The 22,278-nt window shown below is 32.6% G+C and overlaps 3 protein-coding genes across 6 annotated transcripts in view; 2 read left to right on the top strand and 1 right to left on the bottom strand.

Moving 5' to 3' along the window:
• The window catches only part of LOC140777869 (nuclear pore complex protein NUP160), a 51,054-nt gene extending 50,263 nt beyond the window's left edge, over nucleotides 1-791 (top strand). For all 3 annotated transcript variants that reach the window (XM_073122269.1, XM_073122270.1, XM_073122271.1), the window contains exon 27: nucleotides 57-791. In XM_073122269.1, coding sequence (XP_072978370.1) covers nucleotides 57-125 — 69 coding nt within the window. In that variant the 3' untranslated portion in view covers nucleotides 126-791. The remainder of the gene's footprint in view (nucleotides 1-56) is intronic.
• A 9,564-nt stretch (nucleotides 792-10,355) lies between these two features.
• On the top strand, nucleotides 10,356-10,930 carry LOC140778668 (uncharacterized). Its single transcript, XM_073123491.1, has one exon. It carries the CDS (start codon nucleotides 10,502-10,504, stop codon nucleotides 10,928-10,930), a length of 429 nt encoding a protein of 142 aa, XP_072979592.1. The 5' UTR covers nucleotides 10,356-10,501.
• A 113-nt stretch (nucleotides 10,931-11,043) lies between these two features.
• LOC140778666 (isoamylase SU1, chloroplastic) lies at nucleotides 11,044-22,098 on the bottom strand. 2 transcript variants are annotated; one of them, XM_073123489.1, is made up of 18 exons: nucleotides 21,612-22,098; nucleotides 20,789-20,971; nucleotides 20,536-20,628; nucleotides 19,947-20,099; nucleotides 18,176-18,267; nucleotides 17,631-17,772; nucleotides 17,435-17,542; nucleotides 17,097-17,182; nucleotides 16,221-16,292; nucleotides 16,018-16,144; nucleotides 15,583-15,669; nucleotides 13,799-13,891; nucleotides 12,731-12,889; nucleotides 12,284-12,367; nucleotides 11,839-11,919; nucleotides 11,664-11,746; nucleotides 11,463-11,580; nucleotides 11,044-11,313 (listed from the first exon to the last, which is right to left on the bottom strand). In XM_073123489.1, the coding sequence occupies exons 1-18, from the start codon at nucleotides 21,969-21,971 to the stop codon at nucleotides 11,044-11,046; spliced, it is 2,391 nt and encodes a 796-aa protein (XP_072979590.1). In that variant the 5' UTR covers nucleotides 21,972-22,098. The 2 variants fall into 2 exon arrangements, with proteins under 2 accessions (XP_072979590.1, XP_072979591.1); XM_073123490.1 differs by having other exon boundaries at nucleotides 20,789-20,966; nucleotides 21,612-21,748.
• Between the last annotated feature and the right edge of the window lie 180 nt (nucleotides 22,099-22,278).

Here is a 22,278-nt window from a genome sequence, read left to right on the forward strand (position 1 = left end):
TCTTTTTTTAGTATAACATATTAAGATTTGACCTGTTGAACATTTCTGGTATGCAGGTAGAGGTGGATTCTGAGGACGTGCTATCTTCCATACCTGAACATGAAATGCAGAGTTCCAACAGCTAATGTGTTCTGGTATCTCAGAGCTGTTGTATGTAACTGATGTGTTTGTTGATGCCTCGAGAAATGCAGAGTTCCAACAGCTAATGTGTTCTGGTATGTAGAAGCTGTTGTATGTAATTGATGTGTTGGTTGATGCCTTGAGAAGTAAGACCTTGAGCATGACAACTTCGGGAACATCTTTTGCTGGATTAAACAAAGGTTCCCCTGATGCAGTATGATGGTTGATGGTGTCCATTGATGATCTGACACCAGATTTGCATCTCTGTAAGAATTTCAGTCAATATTTGACACTGTAACATGTACAGGGGTCCTTTTGACGAAATGGTTGTACATTGAAAAGTTATCAGCTGAGCTTAGATTGAGGGACATTATGGTTATGACATGTTAAAAAAGTTGTATGGTTATGTATCTATTGAGCTAATATGTGAGGTGACATTACACCGAGTCTTGGGTCAGGAAATTAGTCTCCACGTTCGAGTCTTAATCAGGAAATTACACAGAGTTCTTGATTCCTTTTTGGTGGCAATTTTTTTTCCTCTTCTCAGAATCCTTCAGTCGTTTATTGGCAAAGGTTCTGCAGATTGTTCATTGGCTTCTCTAGTCAATTGCGGACTCTGCTATTTTGCAATTTAGCCATTCAGTGACTTTATTGAGCCAAATACAAGCAAGCTAGGCTAACTTAACTTTTGTGTGGAATAGCAATGGTCTTTTTATAAGAATAAGTATCCCTATTCTTGTGTAATAATTAAAAAACAATTTAGCTTATTATTTTAACCTCTTATCTTATTTCATATAATTTATTAAAGTTACTTTAATAATAGCTTGCAAGTATTATTTTGTTTTTTTGATTAGATATAATTTAATTTTATATTATTTTAGCTACAGCTAATATTACTACCCTCTCCTCTCGAATGATAGTATCTCATAGAAATAAAGTGTATATATGTATTGCAAGGTAGTATAAGGATATAAATTTGCACAATAACTATATAAGTTCGCATTATTGTGCATTACGTGACTATATTTCTGCATAATAATTATATAACCTTGCATTACAGTGCATTATATGGACATATGTCCATACTAGAACATAAGTTAGATACGTGCTTGCAAAGTTTTATTTTTATGGTGTAAATATATATTTTTTATATTATAGGTACTTAGAAATAGAGTGAAGTGGTCGTAGTTAGAGATGTCTGTGAAAGTAATTGTGAACTTACTGCACTGGTGCGAAAAAGTTAAGATTATTTATGTTTGCCTGACATGTGGGGAGGTTTTGATTAAATACAATGTAACTCAGGTATATAGAGCATTTTAAGTCTACAGTTATAAAAAATATATTATAATTTTGTATAAATATATAGTATTGCTACTATTTAACATCCAATTATGAATATTCTTGTCATTTTATATAAAACATCACTAATTTCTAATACAAATTTACCGTTCTTGAATATTTTAATAGTAATTTTATATCATATCAAATGTAATTCTTACGTTTTATATCAGTATTCAACTAAGTGTTAGGATAGCTTCTATTGGTATTATCTCTTTTTTTTATATTAAAAATTAAAATATTTTTTGTTAAATAATCCTTATTCCATAAGTGAATATGCCCTAATTGCTTGTGAACAATGGGCTATGATAGCCCTAATCTTAGTCCTTGGAATTTGTAAAGGAAAACTTTAATCCTCACAAAGTTATGTATCTATTCTTTTAAGATCATCACTAAGTTTCAGTTTCACCTGTGGAATAGTAATAACTTTTTTTATTAAAATAAGTCTGCTTATCTTAGTAATTAAACAACAACTTAGTTTTTTCTAGTATATTAATTTAACATTTTCTCTCCTTTTATTCCATACGACTCTTAAAAAATTAATTTATCTTACTTTACAACAAAAGCAAATTCACTATTTTGTGTTATTTTAGTATTAACTTTATGCCACATTAAAACTAATTATCACTTCTTATACTTAGTATTCAACTAAATATATATACTAGTATTGGTCTCTTCTTCTAGTATTAAAAATTAGAATATTTCTTCTAGAATCGATCTTATTCTACAATTGAATAGGGCCTAAAATTCCAGTGAACCAGTTAGCTCCTCCGATTCTTATTCTTCTTCTCCATCAAGTTTTATTAAAGGTAAATACATCCTTAATAACTTTATTGTGATCCATGAGTTGATCAACAGAATAGCAAAGAAACATGCTTGTGAAAAATTATATAAAGGCAAATTCGTGGGCATAAAACACTTAATATTTATTATGTATAATCTTTATATAAATTAAGGCTTATAACTTATGGAAGAATGTTACGTGTGAAGAACTCTAAGATTTATAGAAAAAATCATGTATGCGTATTTGTCATGGTTTTACTTTTCTATTTTTAGGTGCCTTTTTCTTTTCTACTTCGTTTCGATTATTTCTAATATAATTTATAATCAATTTTCTAGTCTAAGTAGCATTTGACATTCTTGTTTCAAATTGGATTTGATTTTGACTATAACTTGCTATATCTTTCAAATATAGTCAGAATCTTATCTCATCTAAAATTTTTAATTGGTATTAGAGCAAATTGCTCTCAAATTAATTATTGTTAACTTGTGAATAGAAAGAATGTAATCATCATGGAGGACAATTTGATTTGAGTTATTCTACATTTATCTATCTATTATTTTCAAGCTATATATATATATATATATATATATATATATATGTATGGATTATTTTAGTTCTTATTTGTTATCTATAAATGATTTCTTGTGAGAACTTATTTCTAGATAGACAGGTTAAAAACGATGATAATAAAGATGATGACATGGGTCTGTAAGTTGCTTGTAATGTCTTATTTAAAGAGACTTGTAAATTGCAAAAGACAAACCTGAAATTTATAACTTAGAAGGATAAACTGAAAGTCAAGTTGAATAATAAAGTGAGCAACTTAACATAGAAGAATGAGTTGAAAGCCAAATTGAATAATAAAATAGAGCAACTCAATTTAGAAGGATGAGATGAATGCCAAGTTAAATAATAAAGTGAAGCAACTAGAGAAGAAAAAGAATAGCTTTTTTTTATCAATAGGATTTGAATTATTCTTTAACTATATCTCATAATTTAGCTTTCAGAAAAGTTTATTTACTTAGATAAAAATTTATTTTTAGAAGCTTTATGTGCATGGATATATAGAATCTAGAAAAAAAAACTTAGATGAGAGAGTAAAGAGATTATAATTCGAGTTAATAAAAGAACAGCAATTTCTTAAATTATTTTATGTAGGGTCGTTTGAGCTACATAAGTTTGGAAACTCAAAATGAAAGTGAATGATTGTGACGATTAAGTGAAACTCCTATTTTCTCTTCTTCAACAAAGAAATAATATTTCGAATGACAGACAAAATTATTTAGAATTTAAAAGAATGTCAAAAAATAAAGAAAGATATAGAATACAATCATAAATCCTCTATATATGTACCTTCTTATTCAAAAGAGAAAGTAACGTGTCTTTTGATCTATTCTTCTATGAATGATTATTATTTGAAAAATTATTTTACTTTGCTTAAGTAATGTTAGGGGTGTAAATTGTGAGATATTTTTTGCTAAGTATATTGTTGTGAAGAAGCATGATATGAAACATGATATGAGTGAATTATCAAAGGTGATATAAAATCTAAATGTTTCATTTAATTTGATAAGTTTGATATATTTTAGCACTTCAACTATGTTATGCGACACAATTTTTGTGTTTTGGAAGATACCTATAATATCATGATGACACATTTATTAATTTTTATGTTTAAAAACATAGGTACTAGAAAAGAAAGAGTATGACTAATGTTTGATTGATTTTTTATGATTATGTTTTTGTTAAACCTAATTCTATCATTTCTAAGAGCAACTCCAATTGGGCTCCAAATTCCAAATCCGGTTGAGCTCCAAATTCCAAATTTGGAGCCCGGTTGAGCTCCAATGGGACTCTAAACCTAGCTGCAAATTTAGAACTAGAAATAGTGGGGCTCCAAATTTGGAGCCCCACCGTGAAAATGGAGCCGAGCTCCATTTGTCATATCAACTTTTTAAAAATGCCAAAATTGCCCAATAATTGTTATATTCAATAATTTTAATTTCATTTGTATCCTTTATTAAATAATTTAGTTAGTTAAACTAAGTATATAATTAGTTTTACTAATCGGTTTTTAACAAAAATAATACCATTGAAAAGGTCTCATCGAGACCTCTAAAATGAGTCTAATATTAAATTATTTTTGAGTTAATTTAAATTTAAATTTTTTTATTTATAAAAATAAGTCTAATAAATTATGTATCCTAAAATATAATTACTCAAAATTATCCCCAATGTAAATATTAAAAATTAAAATACATTAGATATGAAATACATCAAACATAAAATACATTAAAAATGAAATAAATCAAATAAAAAATACATTAAAATTTATATTCCTTCATTCCTGTGCCTCTACCATAAGTGTTCAATTAGTGCATTTCGAAGCTCAAAATGAGTCTCTCTATCTTGGATCTTCGTATGTCGAGCACGGAATCGTTGAAATCATTCATCATCATTGGCTTCAAGCTCTTCAATGACTGGAAGTTGAGTAATGACATGTAATGTAATTTTGATATTTTTAGTTAATGACATGTAATGCTTATTTCGATGTTTATTTCGTGTAATGTAATTTCGATGCGTTTAATTAAAAAATAAATAATTTAAAATTACTTCTAAAACTATTGAATAATAGTCTTATTTTAAAGATCTCGATGAGAGTTTTCTAACCATATATTTTTTATTAAAAAATAATAACGATAACATGATCTATTAAGTAATTTTGAAATAGCTAATATAATAATAAATATTATATTATTATTTTAATATATATGGAGCCCGGTGCGTTGGAGTGCACTGGGCTCTTGCTCCATTTTTGGCTCCATATTTGGAGCCTTTGGGCTCTACATATGGAGCAAGCATCGGAGATGCTCTAAAGTATTTTATGTAATTAATTTTGATAATAATTTTGACAATATTTCTTCTTATGTCTAACTCCACCACAAAAGAAATAATCTATACCATATGAATTGGCAATTTTCTTATCTTTTTTTGATTTTTTTTTTGGTGGTCACCGTATCTTACTTATTATCATTTGATATTTTCGATGGTTTTAATTTTCTTGAATCCTTATTTTTGGAGGTTAGAGCAATATACACTTTTTATCTGATCTTATTTAATATTTTCTCTTCATATACACAATGTGAGATGAGCGCTCATTCAGAGACTAAGTCTCTTTCTGACAATTGTAGTTCATCTTGAACTGATCAAACTACGTGGGAAGGGATATCAACACTAAGTGCACTAAACGATCATTAGAGATCTTAAGCTTTGAGTGCTTTAAATTTAAAGCAATATTAGACATTTCCATGATGTACTCCCCTATATTTCATTTTTTTATATACTTTATTAAGACGAGTTTTGTTAGAAACGTACCAATCTCAAACTTTTCGTTCCTAACAAATCTCTTTTTAATGTCCTCCAAAAATTTCTTAGCAGTAGTAATCGAATTTAAAATTATATCCCAAAATGCCTCTAGTATAGACTATATTATCACGAGACATGCGATTTGATCTTACACTTTTCTTTCCCCCATTTTTTTGAGGAGTATTTGAATAGGAGAGACAATCCTTAACAGAAGATCTAGATCCACTACACCAAGAACTACCATTAAGTTCTATTTCCTTGATTTGAAGTTGGTATCATTCAACATATGTATGTTATTTAAGCTTATAGCAATACTAGCTGAATAGAAACAAAAAAAATAAACACACAAAACAACACGATTTAATTGAAAATTCTATAATTTTATAAATTAAATTCAAATAAAGACTAAAACAAACCATCTTCATCAATGTATTAATTTCCATTAATTGAGCACTTTTGGGTAATGAATTAATTTCTTATAATACTTTGGCGCAATAATAGAGTATTAATAATTCAATAACATATCGATGAACACGTCTTCCTTTGGGCCGACATTATTGACATTGTTAAACATAATAATTATCACTATACTTTGTTATTACTAACTTGCATGTACAATTTAAAAAAAAAATGATCTTCCTTTGGGCTGATCAATATTTGTACTAATTGAATGCACACCTAATACTTTTTGTACAATGAATACAAATTAATCTTGTAAGAAGAGGTCACTTTGGTGACATTATGACTCAAAAAAATCAATGTAAGGTACATATATAGCCTAAGTATTTTTATAAGAATCATAACTTATAACTTAAACTTAAAACGTAAACAAAAGTGCATTATAATAACTACAATTTATACAAAAAAATTATTGCATTCATAGAGCGTTTGAATGCGACCTATAGGCGTTCGAAGGCACTTTGAGACGCGTTTACATATATAGAAAAGTCTTTTTTGTGCGTTCGAACACACCTAAGGCGCGTTAAACATATAGAGAGATATTTTTGTGCTTTCGAACACACTTCTGGCATGTTCATACATACAAAGGGGCATTTTTGTGCATTCGAACGCAACTAGTAAGATAAGTGGCCGCATTCGAACGAACTCGAGTCTCGTTTGAACGTGCCCACAAAATATACAATTCGAGAATGAAATCAGCTCTTTAATTTGTGCTTTTCAATACTTTAAATTCAAGATAAAATTTAATTAAGAATTGTCAAGAAACTTTAACCAATAATTCAATAAAAATCTATCAAAATAATTCTAATTCTTTCATGATCAAGGAAGAACTACCATTTGGCATAATAGACTCCAATAACACTTATTGGGGTCAAACACTTACATCCTAAAGAAGAAGAAATAGTTTCTCACCTAAACCTAAGGACTATACTATGCCAAAATATACTTAAATTATAAATTATTTGAGTGTAGAACTTTATACCTAAATCTATAAAAAATTTTAATTTGTATATATTTGAATAACTTTTCAGATTATGTCTTTTCATTATCTTGTGCCTTGGAGATCAATCCACCCAACTAATAGTCTCTTGAGATCCTAGAAGTTGACTAAGTTGACTCTTCTTATTTGCAAATCTCATAGTTAGTCGATAAATGATTATAGTTTTGCCTTAATAGATTTACACATTTATGGACCACACCGTAATGAATATATAGATTGTTAAATAATCCTTAATCTAAATTGATCACTTTAGTAAGACAATCATATATGATAGTATGCAATTTATAATTATATCACATATTTATGCAATGTTGGATACTATGATCCAACATGTGATAAATAAGTGAAACTTCTATTTCCTCTTCTTCAGCAAGGAAATAATATTTCGATTGACAAAATTATTTAGAGTTCAAAAGAAGGTTAAAATAAAAGAAGATGTATAATACAATTGTAATTTTTCTACATATGGACTTTTTTATTCAAAAGAGAAGATAATATGTCTTTTGACTCCTTCATCTATAAATGTTTATTGTATGAATAATAATTTTTATTTTACCTAAGTAATGCTACGAGTGTAAATTGTGAGATATTTTTTGCTAAACATATTGTTGTGAAGAAGCATGACACAAAATATGATATGAGTGAGTTATCAAGGGTGATGTAAAATATAAATGTTTCTTTAAATTTGACAAGTTTGATGAATTTTGATACCTCAACTATGTGAGACAACTTTTATGTTTTGGATAATATCTATGATATAATGATGACATGTTTACTAATTTTTGTGTTTAAAAATATGGGTGCTAGAAAAAAAAGAGAGTATGACTAGTATATGATTGATTTTTTATGATCATATTTTTGTTAAACCTGAGTATAGCATTTCTAAAACATTTTATGTAATTAATTTAAAATTTGAAAGTACAAGCTACTTGGGCGAGAAAACATGATCTTATTACACTTTTTAAAGTGGTGCATTTGAGTGATCAACTTTTGATTACTTCGGCTTGAGAGATTTTTCCCTAGCTATGTATTTTTGTACCGATTTGTATCATATTATTTTGGCCTTATTAGATTTTATTGCTACATTTTATGATTTTGGTGGATTTTTGTCTTATATATATATATATTTTTTTTTTTGGGTACATTACATTACTTTACATGTTTGGCCTTGAGTTTGAGTTCATTGGTATTATATTTTTGTTGATGTGTTTATCAAAAAAATTGGCATCTATTTGAAAATTCTAAAACTCTAAAAGTCTAAATATTGAACTTGCTTGTATTTCAAATCTGACTTTCTAATTTCAGAATATTAAAATCTAAAAATAGAAAAATACCAAAAAAACTTAGTTTGTGACGGTTTAAAATTAAAAGCCACGTTGACATGTGCATTTAGAAAATCTAGATTCATTATGGTTTTACAAAAGTGAATAATTTATTAAAAAATAAAATAAAATGAAAAGGAATTTTTTTTTTGAAAATAAAAGCTGCATGGAATTTGTTTGAAAAGATAAAAAAAAAAGCCATATCAGAAGTGTGAAAGATATAGTTGCATACCTAAAATATCTTCGCGTATGTTACAGGTTGGTTTGGCTTTTACTTTTGATCATATATTGACGCATGTTAATAAAATTAGCGCATAATATAATCTTTTATAAAATCATACTTAGTATTATGCATAATAACAAAAGTTCTTGATATCAAGATGCTTTGATAGATTTTAAAAATCGTTAGTCAGAGTTTAATATATATATATATATAAAGATATCACTAGTATTTTGGTTGAATTTGTGATGTGTATGGTCGACAAAATTTGTAATTTGAAAATATCAAATTAGATTTTACTTGTTATTGATACAATGATTGTTGAGATTTTGATACTATTTTATCATGATTTTTAACTACTGGATTTTGGTTTGTCTTAGTGAGTTTCAAATATATTATGTTTGGATTGAATTTTAAATAAGTAGAAACACACCGTTTTTGTGAATCTGATGTCATTATGCTCGTATATGTATGACTTGTTTTGAATTTTTAGAACTTTGTGATAAAAATATTGACCCAAAATTTTGAGATTTTTAAAACATTATTTGAACAATCTTGATCGCATTCTTTTGAGAGATATCTTTTCATTCGTCTTGATGTTTCATATTTATCTTTCGTTTCTCATGTCAATTTGTGACAAAAATAAAAGAATTTATTTGAGGGGGAGAAATAGTTTTTATTGTTTTGCTATACGATTTGCTTATATTGACAATTTGATTATGTTTGGCATGATACGATTGGCGTGCTTATGTATTATCACGTTTGAGTTTCAGGGAATTCTTTATGAACATAACTCATGTTTCACATATTGTTTAATTGTTGTGAGCTTACTAAATTTTTTTTGAAAGCATTTCAATGACCCCCTTGGCCATGGGAAATTTTGAAAGCATTCCAATGACCTCTTTGGTTATGGAGAAAGTACCTACCAGCTCTACTAGAGTTGATTGGTATTACTGAATTTATAAATTGTTTATAAAATTAATTTCATACTTTATACATTTCCTCGTGAAGTATTTATATTTTACAAGAGCTTTATTAATATAAAGTAAGTATGATGTTTTTATCCTTAAAAAAAATTATAATGGGTAGATCATTTGTTTAAGTTTAGTATTTTATCATAAAATTGCTAATGAGGAGATTTGTTAGTATAATATTATGTAATAACAAATTTATGGATATAAAACACGAATTATAGAGGATGTAATAACCTTCACTTCTCATAAAAAGAAAAATAGGCATGTGATGTTGTTTATTACCGTCGAAGTGTAGAACTTATGTCAAAGGATCAATCCTCTCTGTACTCACTCTCTCTCTCTCTCTGCTATGTATTATGCTATAATTATTGTACTATTCTTGGGCTCAAAGAAAAAAAAATAAAATTAAATATATTTTAGTATGCCCAAAGTTAATTTATCTCATATACTTCATAAAAAAGTCTTAAACTACTCATTATATGTTAAACTTAACGGAATAATATTAAAATAATAAAAATACTCTTATCATATTTGTTAGACAAGACATACAAATTTTTAAAAAAAGATATTGTTAACTGAGTAAAATAGTCATAGTGTTAGTTAAATTTAATAAAAAAATTAACTGTTTCACTTTAGTTAAGTATAGAAACTAGTTTAAAATTTTTAATTAAGTATGAAGATAAAGTAATTTTTGATATAAGTATAGGATGATAAAATATATTTACTTAATAAAAAAAAAGAAAGACAAAAAGAAAAAAACATCCGCGATTGAAAATTTATAGTTTGGGTTAAGGAATGGATCTCATTGTGCCCACTATGGCATTATCAACCCGATAAGGCGCTCTGTCTCCGGACTCCTCCTTTAAAACCTAAAACCCTCCCAAAACCCTAGTAAAATAGTAGCTTATACTCCAAAAGATGCAACAACCCTTATCCTCCACCGCTCTCCCTCCTACTTCCTCCCCATCTCCTCCTCCTCCTCCCTCCCTCCTACCCAAAGACAACAACAACAAGAGGGAGAAGAAGAAGCTCCCAACCGCAGAGGAGGTGCTTTCCCACTACGAATCCCAAGGCTTGGACACCCGCGAGGCCTCCCTCAAAGCCATCGGCGAGCTCCAATCCCTCCTCTACAAGTCCTTCACCTCCGCCTCTTCCTCCTCCTCCCTCTCTCGCAAGCTTGACAACGTCAACACTCGTCTCGCCATCGTCGAGTCCAAGCTCGACTCCAAACCCGATTTCCCCCAATCCTTCGCCATCGCGCTCTCCTCCGGCGCTCTCCTCCACGCCTTCTCCTCCATCTGGGACTCCGTGAAGTCCGCAACCCGTGGCTCCCCTCCACCTCTGTAGTTATTCTTGTTAATCTCATCATTACATGTGTTTCGGATCAAAACCTTTTATGAAATTCCATCTTTATTCAAAATAAAATGTTTTGAAAAAGAGAAGCTTCTTTTTATTTACTTTTAAGCACTATATGGCTGGAGGAGGAGGATGATGGAAGAGTAGCTTAGCATGGGATAGAGGTTGGAATTGAGGAAGTGGGCATATTGCTCGACAGCGACTGCCCGGTCCCTCTCGGTGATGTCGGCTTCAGAGAGGAAGTCGTAGGGGGTTGCTTTGCTTGTGTCGACGAGTGGCTCCCACCGGTAGCCCGGGCGGTCCGGGAGGGCCACGGTCACCGGGATGTGGCTCGCGTTGAAGGCGACGTAGATCTCTCGCTTCGTCAAGTCGGTCTGCAGCACATAGATTTGTTTAGTTTCAGAACCTACATGTTTGGATACAATGAAAGAGAATAGATTGAGAGAATAACTACACAGTTCTCTCTTTTATATTTCTTCTCATAGATTCATTCTCTCAGTCCAAGATACGCGTATGCATTTACCATTGAGAAGGCTACGAATCGACTGGTTTCTGACCAGTCTGGGATCCCGGGCTGGTGACCGTGCCACTGGAGTCGCTCGGCTGTCGGGAAATCATCTAGGCCGATGGATTCGCATTCTCTGCTTGCCATCATAACAAATGTGGAGGATTTAGAGATCAAGATAGCAAAATGGGAAGTTGCAGAGACTCGATATTTGCTCACCTGCGGAGCTTGGTCATGAGGCGGCAGAATCGATAGAAGTCGGAGGATTCTTCCTCTTTTTTATCCCAGCGGAAGTAGTTCATCTGAACGGGAGAATGATATGAGATTGGATAAGCAAGGATGAAGAGGTTGGGCAGCAGGAAATTTGAAAAAAGAATGAGGTTGAGGAGCAGACATAGTTATCATGGCAGTATGTGTTGTTGTTGCCTCCTTTCGTGTGGCCATATTCATCACCCATATAGATCATGGGAACACCCTGAAACATTAAAAATAAAGCAAGAATGAGTAATTCGGAATGTGTACTATTCTGTTTGAGTTTAAGACTGGCAGAAGCTACCTTTTTTACGCTAGTAGATAGTGCAGAATTAGAACAAAAAAAATTAGATGATGTCTGATGCATTACAGCATTAGTCATGAAGTGCTAAACACCACAAAACACAATAGAACTACTTTGAATGAGTTATTGTATGACCAGCTTGAACTTGGTTTGTTATGTACAGCAGTAACAATAGATTCCATGTCTTCTACAACTGAAGGGATTCTTAGGTTCCTTTGTTATATTTCTAGATCCAGGAATGACTAAGATCATATGGTAGTAACAGGTAGAACTATATACTTACTTGGGAAACCATGAGGCATACAAAGAAGTTGCGCATTTGCCTTTTCCTCAACCTTCTGACTGATATGCTTGCAAATTCTCCTTCCTACAGCATTCACAAACATTATAGCTACTTCCAATATGTAACTTGTCAAGCTATTGCTATTTTATAGGTAAAGAAGTATTTCTACCACTATTGTAAAATGAGACATCCTGAAGTCCTGATGTCTCCAATTAAAGATATTTGTTTCACTAAAAGTAGATGGAAATGAATGACGGTACCCTCAGTATTACCCCACTAATTTAGATTAAAAGATACTAGTGACTACACTGTGAAACGTTCAATCTTGCTCAAGCCACAGAAGAAGACTGATGAAATTCAAGCGTCTGACACAACTAGGAAAGAAGAGGCCAGTAGAGCACCAAAAACAAGCTAAGCACAACTACATAGTGAGCTTCCTAAGTTTACCTCCCCACAGTTCCAGCTAAGGTTGTGATTCTCTCCATCTCTGTTGTCTTCACCATTTGAAAGGTTGTACTTGTTATTGTATGTCACCAGATCAGCCAGTGTAAATCCATCATGTGCACATACAAAGTTGATACTGTGCCAAGGATTTCTTCCTCCTCCCTGATTCAGACTATCAGTGAGCAATGCAAATCAAATTTGAGTAACTGCTTGAAGTTAATAATTCATAAAAAGGGAAGTGATCCTACGATAACACCCATAAAAATGTAGCACAGTTGTCAGAACTCAGACGATAACATATTGAGTGCAAATTCAGTTGGGAATTAAAAATTAAGAGGTGCTAACCCTATCTGAGAAATATGACCAACAGTTGTTGGAGCCCTAACATGTCTATCGTAGCAAACTGTGTGCAGGTATCGTCTGGCTTTGAGGCCCAAAAGATAAAAAATGTACGTAATCAATTGTACTTTCTGTTGTTTCTATATAACATGCTTTTACTTGATAAATATTCACAACATGCATCCTAACAAAACATTATGATGTTTCTGCTCTACTGACAGTTGAAATTTATGTCTTCTGCAATATCCTCCCAATATTTGCATATGTGAATGTCAACCAGATTGTCAACCTTAAAGAAGATTCAGAATATAAAAATGAAACAAAGTTGTTTCTTTATAGTAGAGGACCAGAGGTAATATGCTCACGATCAACAGCCACTGGAATTTTGGCACCCTGATTCTCAAATGCTGCTGGGAGGTGTATTCTCATTCATCTATCGTTTAAATAGAGAGGGACTAACAATCTTTTCATTTATGAAAACTCATAGGAGAAGAAATATTAACTCTACGAGTACTTCATGGATAATGCACAATAATTTAAAAGCAAAACAAAATGATCACTCCTTTTGACATATTGACCAAAGTAGATCAAACGAACCTTAAGACTGCATTCATTCTTCTACTTAATCTAAATGATACATGGGTAAAATCAATAAGTTTCCAACATGCATATTATCAAGCTCATGCTCTGAGAGTGCAACATTGAAATATGAAGAACCTGGACAACTATCACCTGGTACAAGTTTGGGCTTCCACATAGACATTGGGCAAAAGCTCCAGCAAATCCATCAGTACCTTTTATGAACTGCCGCACTATGTCACGGTACTGGGAGAGTAGATGAGAACAAAGTCAGCTAGAACTTTGTATAAGTATCATACTTGGGGTTTAAAAAAAATATATAAACGCAGACAGCAGATTGCCCAAAAGAAGAGAAGAAAGGATAGTAAATGTAAGAATTTCTCTAATTTGTTATATCATTTCCATAAAAACTTATTGAACAAGAAACAAATTGTAGCTTACTACGATTAGACAGCATTTAGTATCCATATGAAATTCAACATTTAGTAATGTGATGACCTAAAAGAACACCTAGGAGGCCACAGAGGCAATTTTATGTCATGATATAAGTTTGGCTGTACCTGATGGGTTTTCAACACCACACCACCTACCTTTATGTACAATTGTAACTGACAAACCTTGTCAAAGAGAAAATTTAAATTAAATGGACCAACTAATGAATCATGCCTACACCTTATTTATGGTTATGCATATTCCTGGAACCACAATGTGCTCACATTTTACAAGTGTGCAACTTGCAAGTGGAGGTGGCAATTGTGTTAGAATTTCTAAATACAAACACGATCCATTTATTACACGAGTTACATGAGTCATAAAAAAGATCTCTGGTCATATAAGTTATTCGAATTTATATAATTATTCGGATTATAAACAGATTTTTTTATGTTATATATAATAACTTTTTGGTGTTATAAACAAATTATTTGGGTAATAAACAAGTTATTCAGATCATAGTTGGATTAGCTTGTCATAAATAAGTTGGCGGGTCAAATCATAAATGAGTTGAGATAATAAACATGAATATGACCCATTTAATAATCGGATTAGGCAGGTTTGATCTGTTATGATCTAAATTTGATTAGACTAAACCCTGAGCTTATTTAAAAGCTGGGTTATCAGGTTGGGTCAACTTTTGTCACCCCTATTTGCAAGCTATAATAGTTTACTTCTCATTATTGCAAAGGGTTTATTAATAGCTTAGTTGGCATCAGGTCAAAGAGTTTTCAGACTTTGGATAAATACAATCATACAAGTTGACCACAATAGGAGATGCCAAAAGAAGAGGGAAAACAACAGGTAATATTGGGAAGTATATGGCTGGATATACTTTTTCTTGAGTAATCTTTTTAAATAAGTGGATAGCCAATTTGGACAGTTTAATATTAAACTTCTGGTAGAAAGAACACATTTTCCCATGAATATTTAGTTTCTCATTTATGCCTAATAGATCTAATCACCACAAGGTCCAAAGGATCTCATGAATAAGGTTGGTTATTTCATAAATTCAACTAGTTGGATCTTCTTTCACTACATGTTCTCTTTTTAGTGATTTCTCATTCTTATCTGTATGAGCAACCACAATCTGAAAATTGACAAACTACTTAGCACGTGTTGCGCCAGTTCCTTACAAGTCCGAGATAAGAGAATATCTTGACACTCACCGTCTTTTCATACCGAATTGGCACGGATTATTTGGCACAGGGCATTCTGCCTTTTGACAACTAGTGGTAGCCATAATAGCCATAAACGCTGTGCTGGATCTATTGAACTCATAATTCATTAGACAAACTATAATAAGTAAATAATTGCTTCAAATGAACAATCCAGATACTAACAAAGAAAGGGCAACAAGCAAGTTCACTTGCACTGTTGAACATATACTTTGCAATATCTTAAGTGCATCACAATACATAGAAGAAACTGAAAGACTTTCTGACCTGGCCATTCCATTCAGACCAAATGCTCCAATGAGGAAATTTACCAACTTGATAAAGGCCTCCAGCATCCCATGCTTCAGCAATAAGCTACTTGACAAAGGAAAAAAGAAAAACAATAACTACAGCAGCTCATTTTCTAAATACATGGATAGGCATGGTATATCAAAGTTTGTCATCTTACAACTGCATACAACTTCAGAAAATGTAACACCGACAGAATTACAAGAAAAAGAATGTAGAAGTATCATGGATAAGAAGGATATTTCATATTGGTGACAGATACTGCACATAACAGAAACTACTTGTGTAAAAGAGTAGAATTCAATTTCTGTCCTGGTAACAGAAAGAAAATAACAGGACTTGCACCACATTTAAGAAGTACAAGGTCACTAAAAATTGTTGTGCAATGTCAAATAGAATAATTATCACTGTTACCTTGACACCACTGAGGATGGGATCATTGCTGATCATATCAATGAGTGGTGGACTACTAAGAGGGCTTCCAGTTGTTATGGTGTCACCTTCTATTGGATTCCCATAAACATTAATTGGATCCCACAGGCTTAGAAGAAACAACAGGAAATGTGAGAATTTCAGATTAGGAGAAAGGATCTCATGAGAAGTGCAGAGTATCCAACCTGCAGCCTCTTGTCATAATAGATGCCAGATCAAATCGAAAGCCATCAACATGCATTTCTGTGACCCAATACCTGTGGCAAAGTATAAACGAAGAGAAGCTTCTTAGAAATCAGTATGTCAAACTCTTTAAGATGGTTTGGTAATGCAAAATTACTACAATTTCTAATGGAATTGGAGCTACAAAAGTGACTAAATGTATACATTAGTGATATCAAAGAGACTTTTAAAAGGAAAGGAAATTTTCCCAGTCAAGAATTTTTCCAGTGCTCAAATTAAAAGCCATTCAGGTTTTTGAGGTGAAATTTCCTAAATTACTATATATAAAGGACAAGAATTTTTACATAATTGCCACTGAAAACTTTCAAATTATAATAATAACCACTAAACTTTCAAATTATATTTTCCACCAAAATCATTGAACCCTTTCAAAAATGCCATCCCTTCAGTTAAATCTAACTAATCATTGTTTAAAATTAAAATTGAACGTAGAGATTAACAAAAGGACTATTTGGCCTTACATAAATTACTTAAAATAATTCTGAAGCTATATAATGTTATAAATATGATAGGACAAGAAAAGCAAACCATATTTTCTTAAGAAAAAAATGGTGACAAATATTTTAAGCATAAAGTTCAAGAAAGAAGGGTATTTTAGTCATACATATGTGTGTGTCTCTGTGTGTGTTATAACTTTAACAACTCTTTGTTAGGTATATTCTATGAATATTCCTTCAAAATTAACCATATGACAATTTTGAAAGAGTTAAAAGATTTTGGTGGCTACTATGATATTTTAAAAGTTTCTAGTGGCAAATTATGTAAAAACTGCAAAATGTAGATCTTCACAAATAAAAGAGTTTAATTGAATCGTTTACCTTAAGCAATCTATAATAAATCGACGGACCATGGGATGATTACAGTTGAAGGTGTTTCCACAGCCAGAATAATTATAAAACTCACCCTGCACAACAATAAATATCTAAAATTGTTAGAACAATATTCATGCAATATAAAAGAAAATACTAGGGAATCCAAATAGAAGCCTATGAAAAAAATATAATAAAGACAAAGGTAGAGAAAGTTTATATATGCAATTAGAGAGATCTAGTAGAAGGAATAAAGAATAAACAGATTATCTACAATCTCTTCCTCGATAAGTTTGGCTTGATAAATTATGCCAAATCAACATATGGATATATAACAGAATCCTTACCTTAGGTGCAAGCATATAATAAGTGCTGTTGTCTACGCCTCTAAATGATAATATAGGACCATTTTCATTTCCTTCAGCTGTGTGATTGAAAACAACATCCAAGATCACCTGTGGGAGATTGGGGAAAAAACACACATAATTTACCAACAGGTACTCAAAGAAGCATCAAACACCAATTAGATCTTTGTTTAATTACCTCAATGCCTCGTTTATGAGCTTCTCTAACAAAAGTCTTGAATTCATTTATTGCATCACGCCCATAGTTAGTTATACCAGCTGATGAATATCTTATCATTGGTGAAAAATAATTTATTGTTGAGTATCCCCAAAAATTCAATCTGGTAAGAGGTTAAAGTCTTTAAGAAAAATGGAGTTCCCAAGAAGTTAAGCAACAACATGTAGGACTTGAAATGTTCATAACACCAACTTTATTACTGTAAATATGTCATCAAAACATAAATTAAAAAAGGTAGCTAAATACAATAACACTTGTATGACATAAGTTTGATTCAATGAAGGCTAGCTTATAGAATTAGTTGATAAAAATGGCAATGAGTCCAGCATAACCACCAGCAGATGAGATCCCAAATCATAAGAGGCAAAGAATGACTAGATAAAGAATGTACTGCACACTGTTTCTCTGGTATGATTAGTTCTTACATGAGTGATGAGTCAGATAAATATAATTCAAGGCTCATTAAATAAATATAGAAAATTACTACAGAGGTCAAGTTCACCTACTTATTTTCACCCGAAACAGAGTTATAGCTGAAGTACTCCAATTCGTTGAACTCTTGACATGGCATTAACTCTACACAATTAACCCCAAGTTCCTGCAGTTTTTCAGAATACTCAACTGAGAAAATAAAAAAAGAAAAAATGACAAATTATTAATTAACTAAAAATTAATGAACCTTACTTTCTGGTAAGAGATCAATAGATCAACTATATTGCTGAACTGATAAAGTGAATTATAGCAGATGGCAGTCTCATGTTTGTGATGGAAACTGTTACGAGATCACATAGCTGAAATGAATATACTAAGTTACTGATTATGAGTTCTCAAGTGTATGACTTAGTGTAGACCATGAAATCCAAAGGAACCATGAACCGCAGTTGTCAATGTCATACTTATGTTGTGCAAGCATGTAAAAGTTATGGCCTTGCCAATTTTCCACAGAATGGAAACTAATTATGAAAATGAGCCCTGGCAAGGAAAAGTTTATTAGTCATAACATTGTCCTCAGCAAAGTCTTGAGAACATACTGATAGTGTACTCAATTGCATTACTGACAGTTACTAATGACTTATGTTATTTGTATTCCCAAATATAAATAACAGCAACTTTGTCAGTGGCGAGAAAGAGTTCCACTACTGTTCTTCTTTTTCTTGTGATACAGCTACAGAGATGGGTGCCAGAAGCCTAGATAGTAAGAAATAAGGACAACCAGGGTTTGACATGAAAATTACAAAATCCTTTCATATAAGGAAGTACAGTACCAAATGGACAAAAGTCACAAAACTCCAGATTAACTAACTTCTAATGACAAATTAAGAATCATATAGAATATTAAAAGTGCAAATAACCAAGTTTTGGAAATTCGGGAATGGGACCAGGATCGGCTTTCCGAAAAACGATACATATCGGGCGTATCGGTCGCTTAGATCGGATCGGACTTTTTATTTACATAAAATTCTAAATATTATTTAAAAATACAGAAAAATCTCTAAAAATTTAGAAAAAAATTTACCAAAAATAAGAAAATAAATAAAGAAAAACTATGGTACAATAAAAAATTCAAAAGAAGAAGAGATTAAAAAAAAAGTGAAAGAAAATCAAACAAAAGAAATAAAAACCATAATATAGTGAAGAAGAAGAAGAAGAAGAAGAAGAAGAAGAAGAAGAAGAAGAGAGAAGAAAAAGGGAGAGAGTGGAAAAAATAAAAAAAAACTAAAAAGGAAAAAAAGAAATAAATTAAAAAATTATATACCGGAGTCCATCGGAATTCGCTGGATTTCATCGGAGCTAGATCCCTTCGTAAGCGAAACGATGGTTATGTAAGGAGAGAAAAAAAGAAAGAAAGAGTGAAAGAAAAAAAGAGAGTAAGAGCGAGAAGAAAGAATGAAAGAGAGAGAGAGAAAGAGAGCCTAGATTGAGATCAGGTTCGACCAATCCTGATAAAATAAGAGAGAGAGAAGAAAGAGTGAAAGAGAGAAAGAGAGAAAGAGAGAAAGAGAGCAAGCAAGTCTGGATCGGGCCTCGATTGAGATCGGGATCAGCCAATCCGGCAAACCATACAAATAACTACCTTTACATCTAGTATCCACCTATATACTTATAATGTCAACTTCAAGTGAAGTCATTCACTCTCTTGTAAGGGCATCTATTTATCATATCCAGATAAGCACTTTTCATATAGCACAAGCACACTTAGAGGTGACAGACTACAACCTCTAAATATCTGATCAAGTAATGAATCCTCATAATGACTACTGAAATAGCAATAAGTACCTTCAAATGGTCAAGTTTCTTTGTTGCAGCAATATAAGTTCCTGGGAAATCTGCCTTGCTAGAGTCATGATTTGTAAATCCACGTATATGCATCTCATAAATTACAAGGTCTCTTTGGGGATAGCGTAAAGGTAAATCTCCTTCCCAATCAAACTGAAAACGTTAAAATGTTGTGATATGAGATTAAATCAACAAAAGGGAAGTTCATGTAGTTACTAAAAAAATTTAACTTTCCAAATGCAGGGACCAAAAAAGCACAATCTACAAAATCAAAAAATCATTTATGAGATGCAATGTTTGAAATGTTGCTGAAGCTTCACTTAATTAAGTATACCCCTACAACTTAGAACTAGGAAAAGCTAGAGGAACAATGAGAATCTTTCAGGAAAAGTTTTGATGAAATAAGATATTGAAAATAGGATAAAGCCATTAGGCCGAACTATTTGGTGTTGGCTACATAATCATTTTCCTCTATTCATCTCTATTTAGTAGCAATGGTTTTAGCCAACTCAAGTGCTACTATATGATTTCTTGCAAGAGCTTGTGCTTAATCATGTTGTTTCTTGCTAATCAAGCTCTAGCATATTACCTTGCTGTCACAAACTGGTATCATTCCAGCCATTTGAGGCCAGCAATTTCCTCCAGGACCCAAGATGCCATACTCCCCTCTGCTTATAACTGCCTAAAACAATCAGGGAAATAAATTGTGTTATAGTTCACAACTGAATGGCATGTAACTATGTGTATAATGGAATAAGCTATACCATTCCTCGAGCAAGAAAGAATCTAACAAAAATAAGATTGGGAAGGCTAAATTTAGAGAAAACGCAAGCAAAAGCAACCTTCGCATAAGGATCTAAAACAATTTGAGAGTAATCAAAGTAGTGCCCTTCTTCAGGAGCAAACTTCCCATCGAACTTGTACCCATAAAGCATGTCTTGAAGTGCCCCTTGAAGAAAAACATGCCAAATGTTCCCTGTTCTGTTGACCAATGGATCAAGCGGAATCACTTCTGTCACCCTGTTCTGCACCGAACAAAATAGGAAACTAAAGTAAATTTGAGAACTAAATGCGAAACTAAGTAAATTGGCATTGGACTGTCAGACTTAAATTAAAATAGGATCATAATGCAACAATATCTCCTATAACCAGACACTCTTTCTACTTAGCCTTAGCAAGGATAAGACTTATTGGAAAGTAATAAATCACTCTAGGAGGGAAAGAAGGCACTGATTTTGAGGTGCATATTTAATTATTCTCGAACTTAGTTTCCTTTTCTTCTTATCAGTGATGTGGCCAGTTTGATGCCTTATTTACAAAACAAACGTACTTACCAGTGCCTGGTTACCACTAACATTCAGTAAAGCCAAAACAAACAAAAGAAAAGGAAGAAAAAACGCAAATCTTTCCCAATATATCTTGCAATTGTCTAGTAATGCATGTCACTGAGAAATTTTAGAAACTAACATCAGGAACTCATTACCCAAAAGAGTCACTAGAAATGATCCAGCCAAATAATATTTTCAGCATATAATGAGAAAAATGGATATATTAATAAGGAAACATTAAAAAAAAAAGAACTAAGTTATCAAACAATGCAGAATCCAATAAGAACCCGGCAGACAGAAGAGTAGAATGACATCATACTACGGAACTAAATCTTACCGCTTTCAGATCATCCAGGGTGAAGAGACAAAGCGCAGCAGCCGAAGCATTACCGGAATAAATAGCAAAATTAACACCGCCATCACAAGCCGTCGCACCGAGCGGCGCCGGGCTCCCGGGAAGCACTTCGAATGCCGCCAACTCCGGCCGCTCTACAACCGCCGTCTCCACCCCACTGCTCGCATTGGCCACCAAAGAATCCATTCTCTCCAGATTCCAGGAAACCCTAACCCTACCCGCCGATCTCCGCATCCGAACGGCGCTCCTCCTCGGGTAAGATCGAAAATTTCCCAACTTCCTCCTCCACGGGATCGAACCGGACGGGCTGAGAAGCCTCGAAGTCACCTTCGCGATCTCCATTCGAAGAGATCTGGATTAGCAATTGGGGGTTTTGGTGTTAGAAAGGATCGGAGAAGAAGTGGAGTTTTGTAAGTGACGGGGGGGTTTTGATTGGGGAGAATTTATAGGGTTCTGTTCCCGCTCACGCTTGGTCGGTAGACGTTTCCGGCCAGAGACGCCGCTTTCTCACTTTATCTGCCTCCCGTCCCGAACGTGACCAACGTGAGTTACGGGTGAATCTGGGCCGTTCAAATCGAGGGCCCGTTAAAAATGACAGAAAGGGAGTCGTCGTGATGCGGAGATTTCCGTTTCGACTGTTTTGGATTTT

Source organism: Typha angustifolia, chromosome 15 (genome assembly GCF_048772165.1).
Source record: "Typha angustifolia cultivar Huaian chromosome 15, ASM4877216v1, whole genome shotgun sequence".
NCBI lineage: Eukaryota > Viridiplantae > Streptophyta > Magnoliopsida > Poales > Typhaceae > Typha > Typha angustifolia.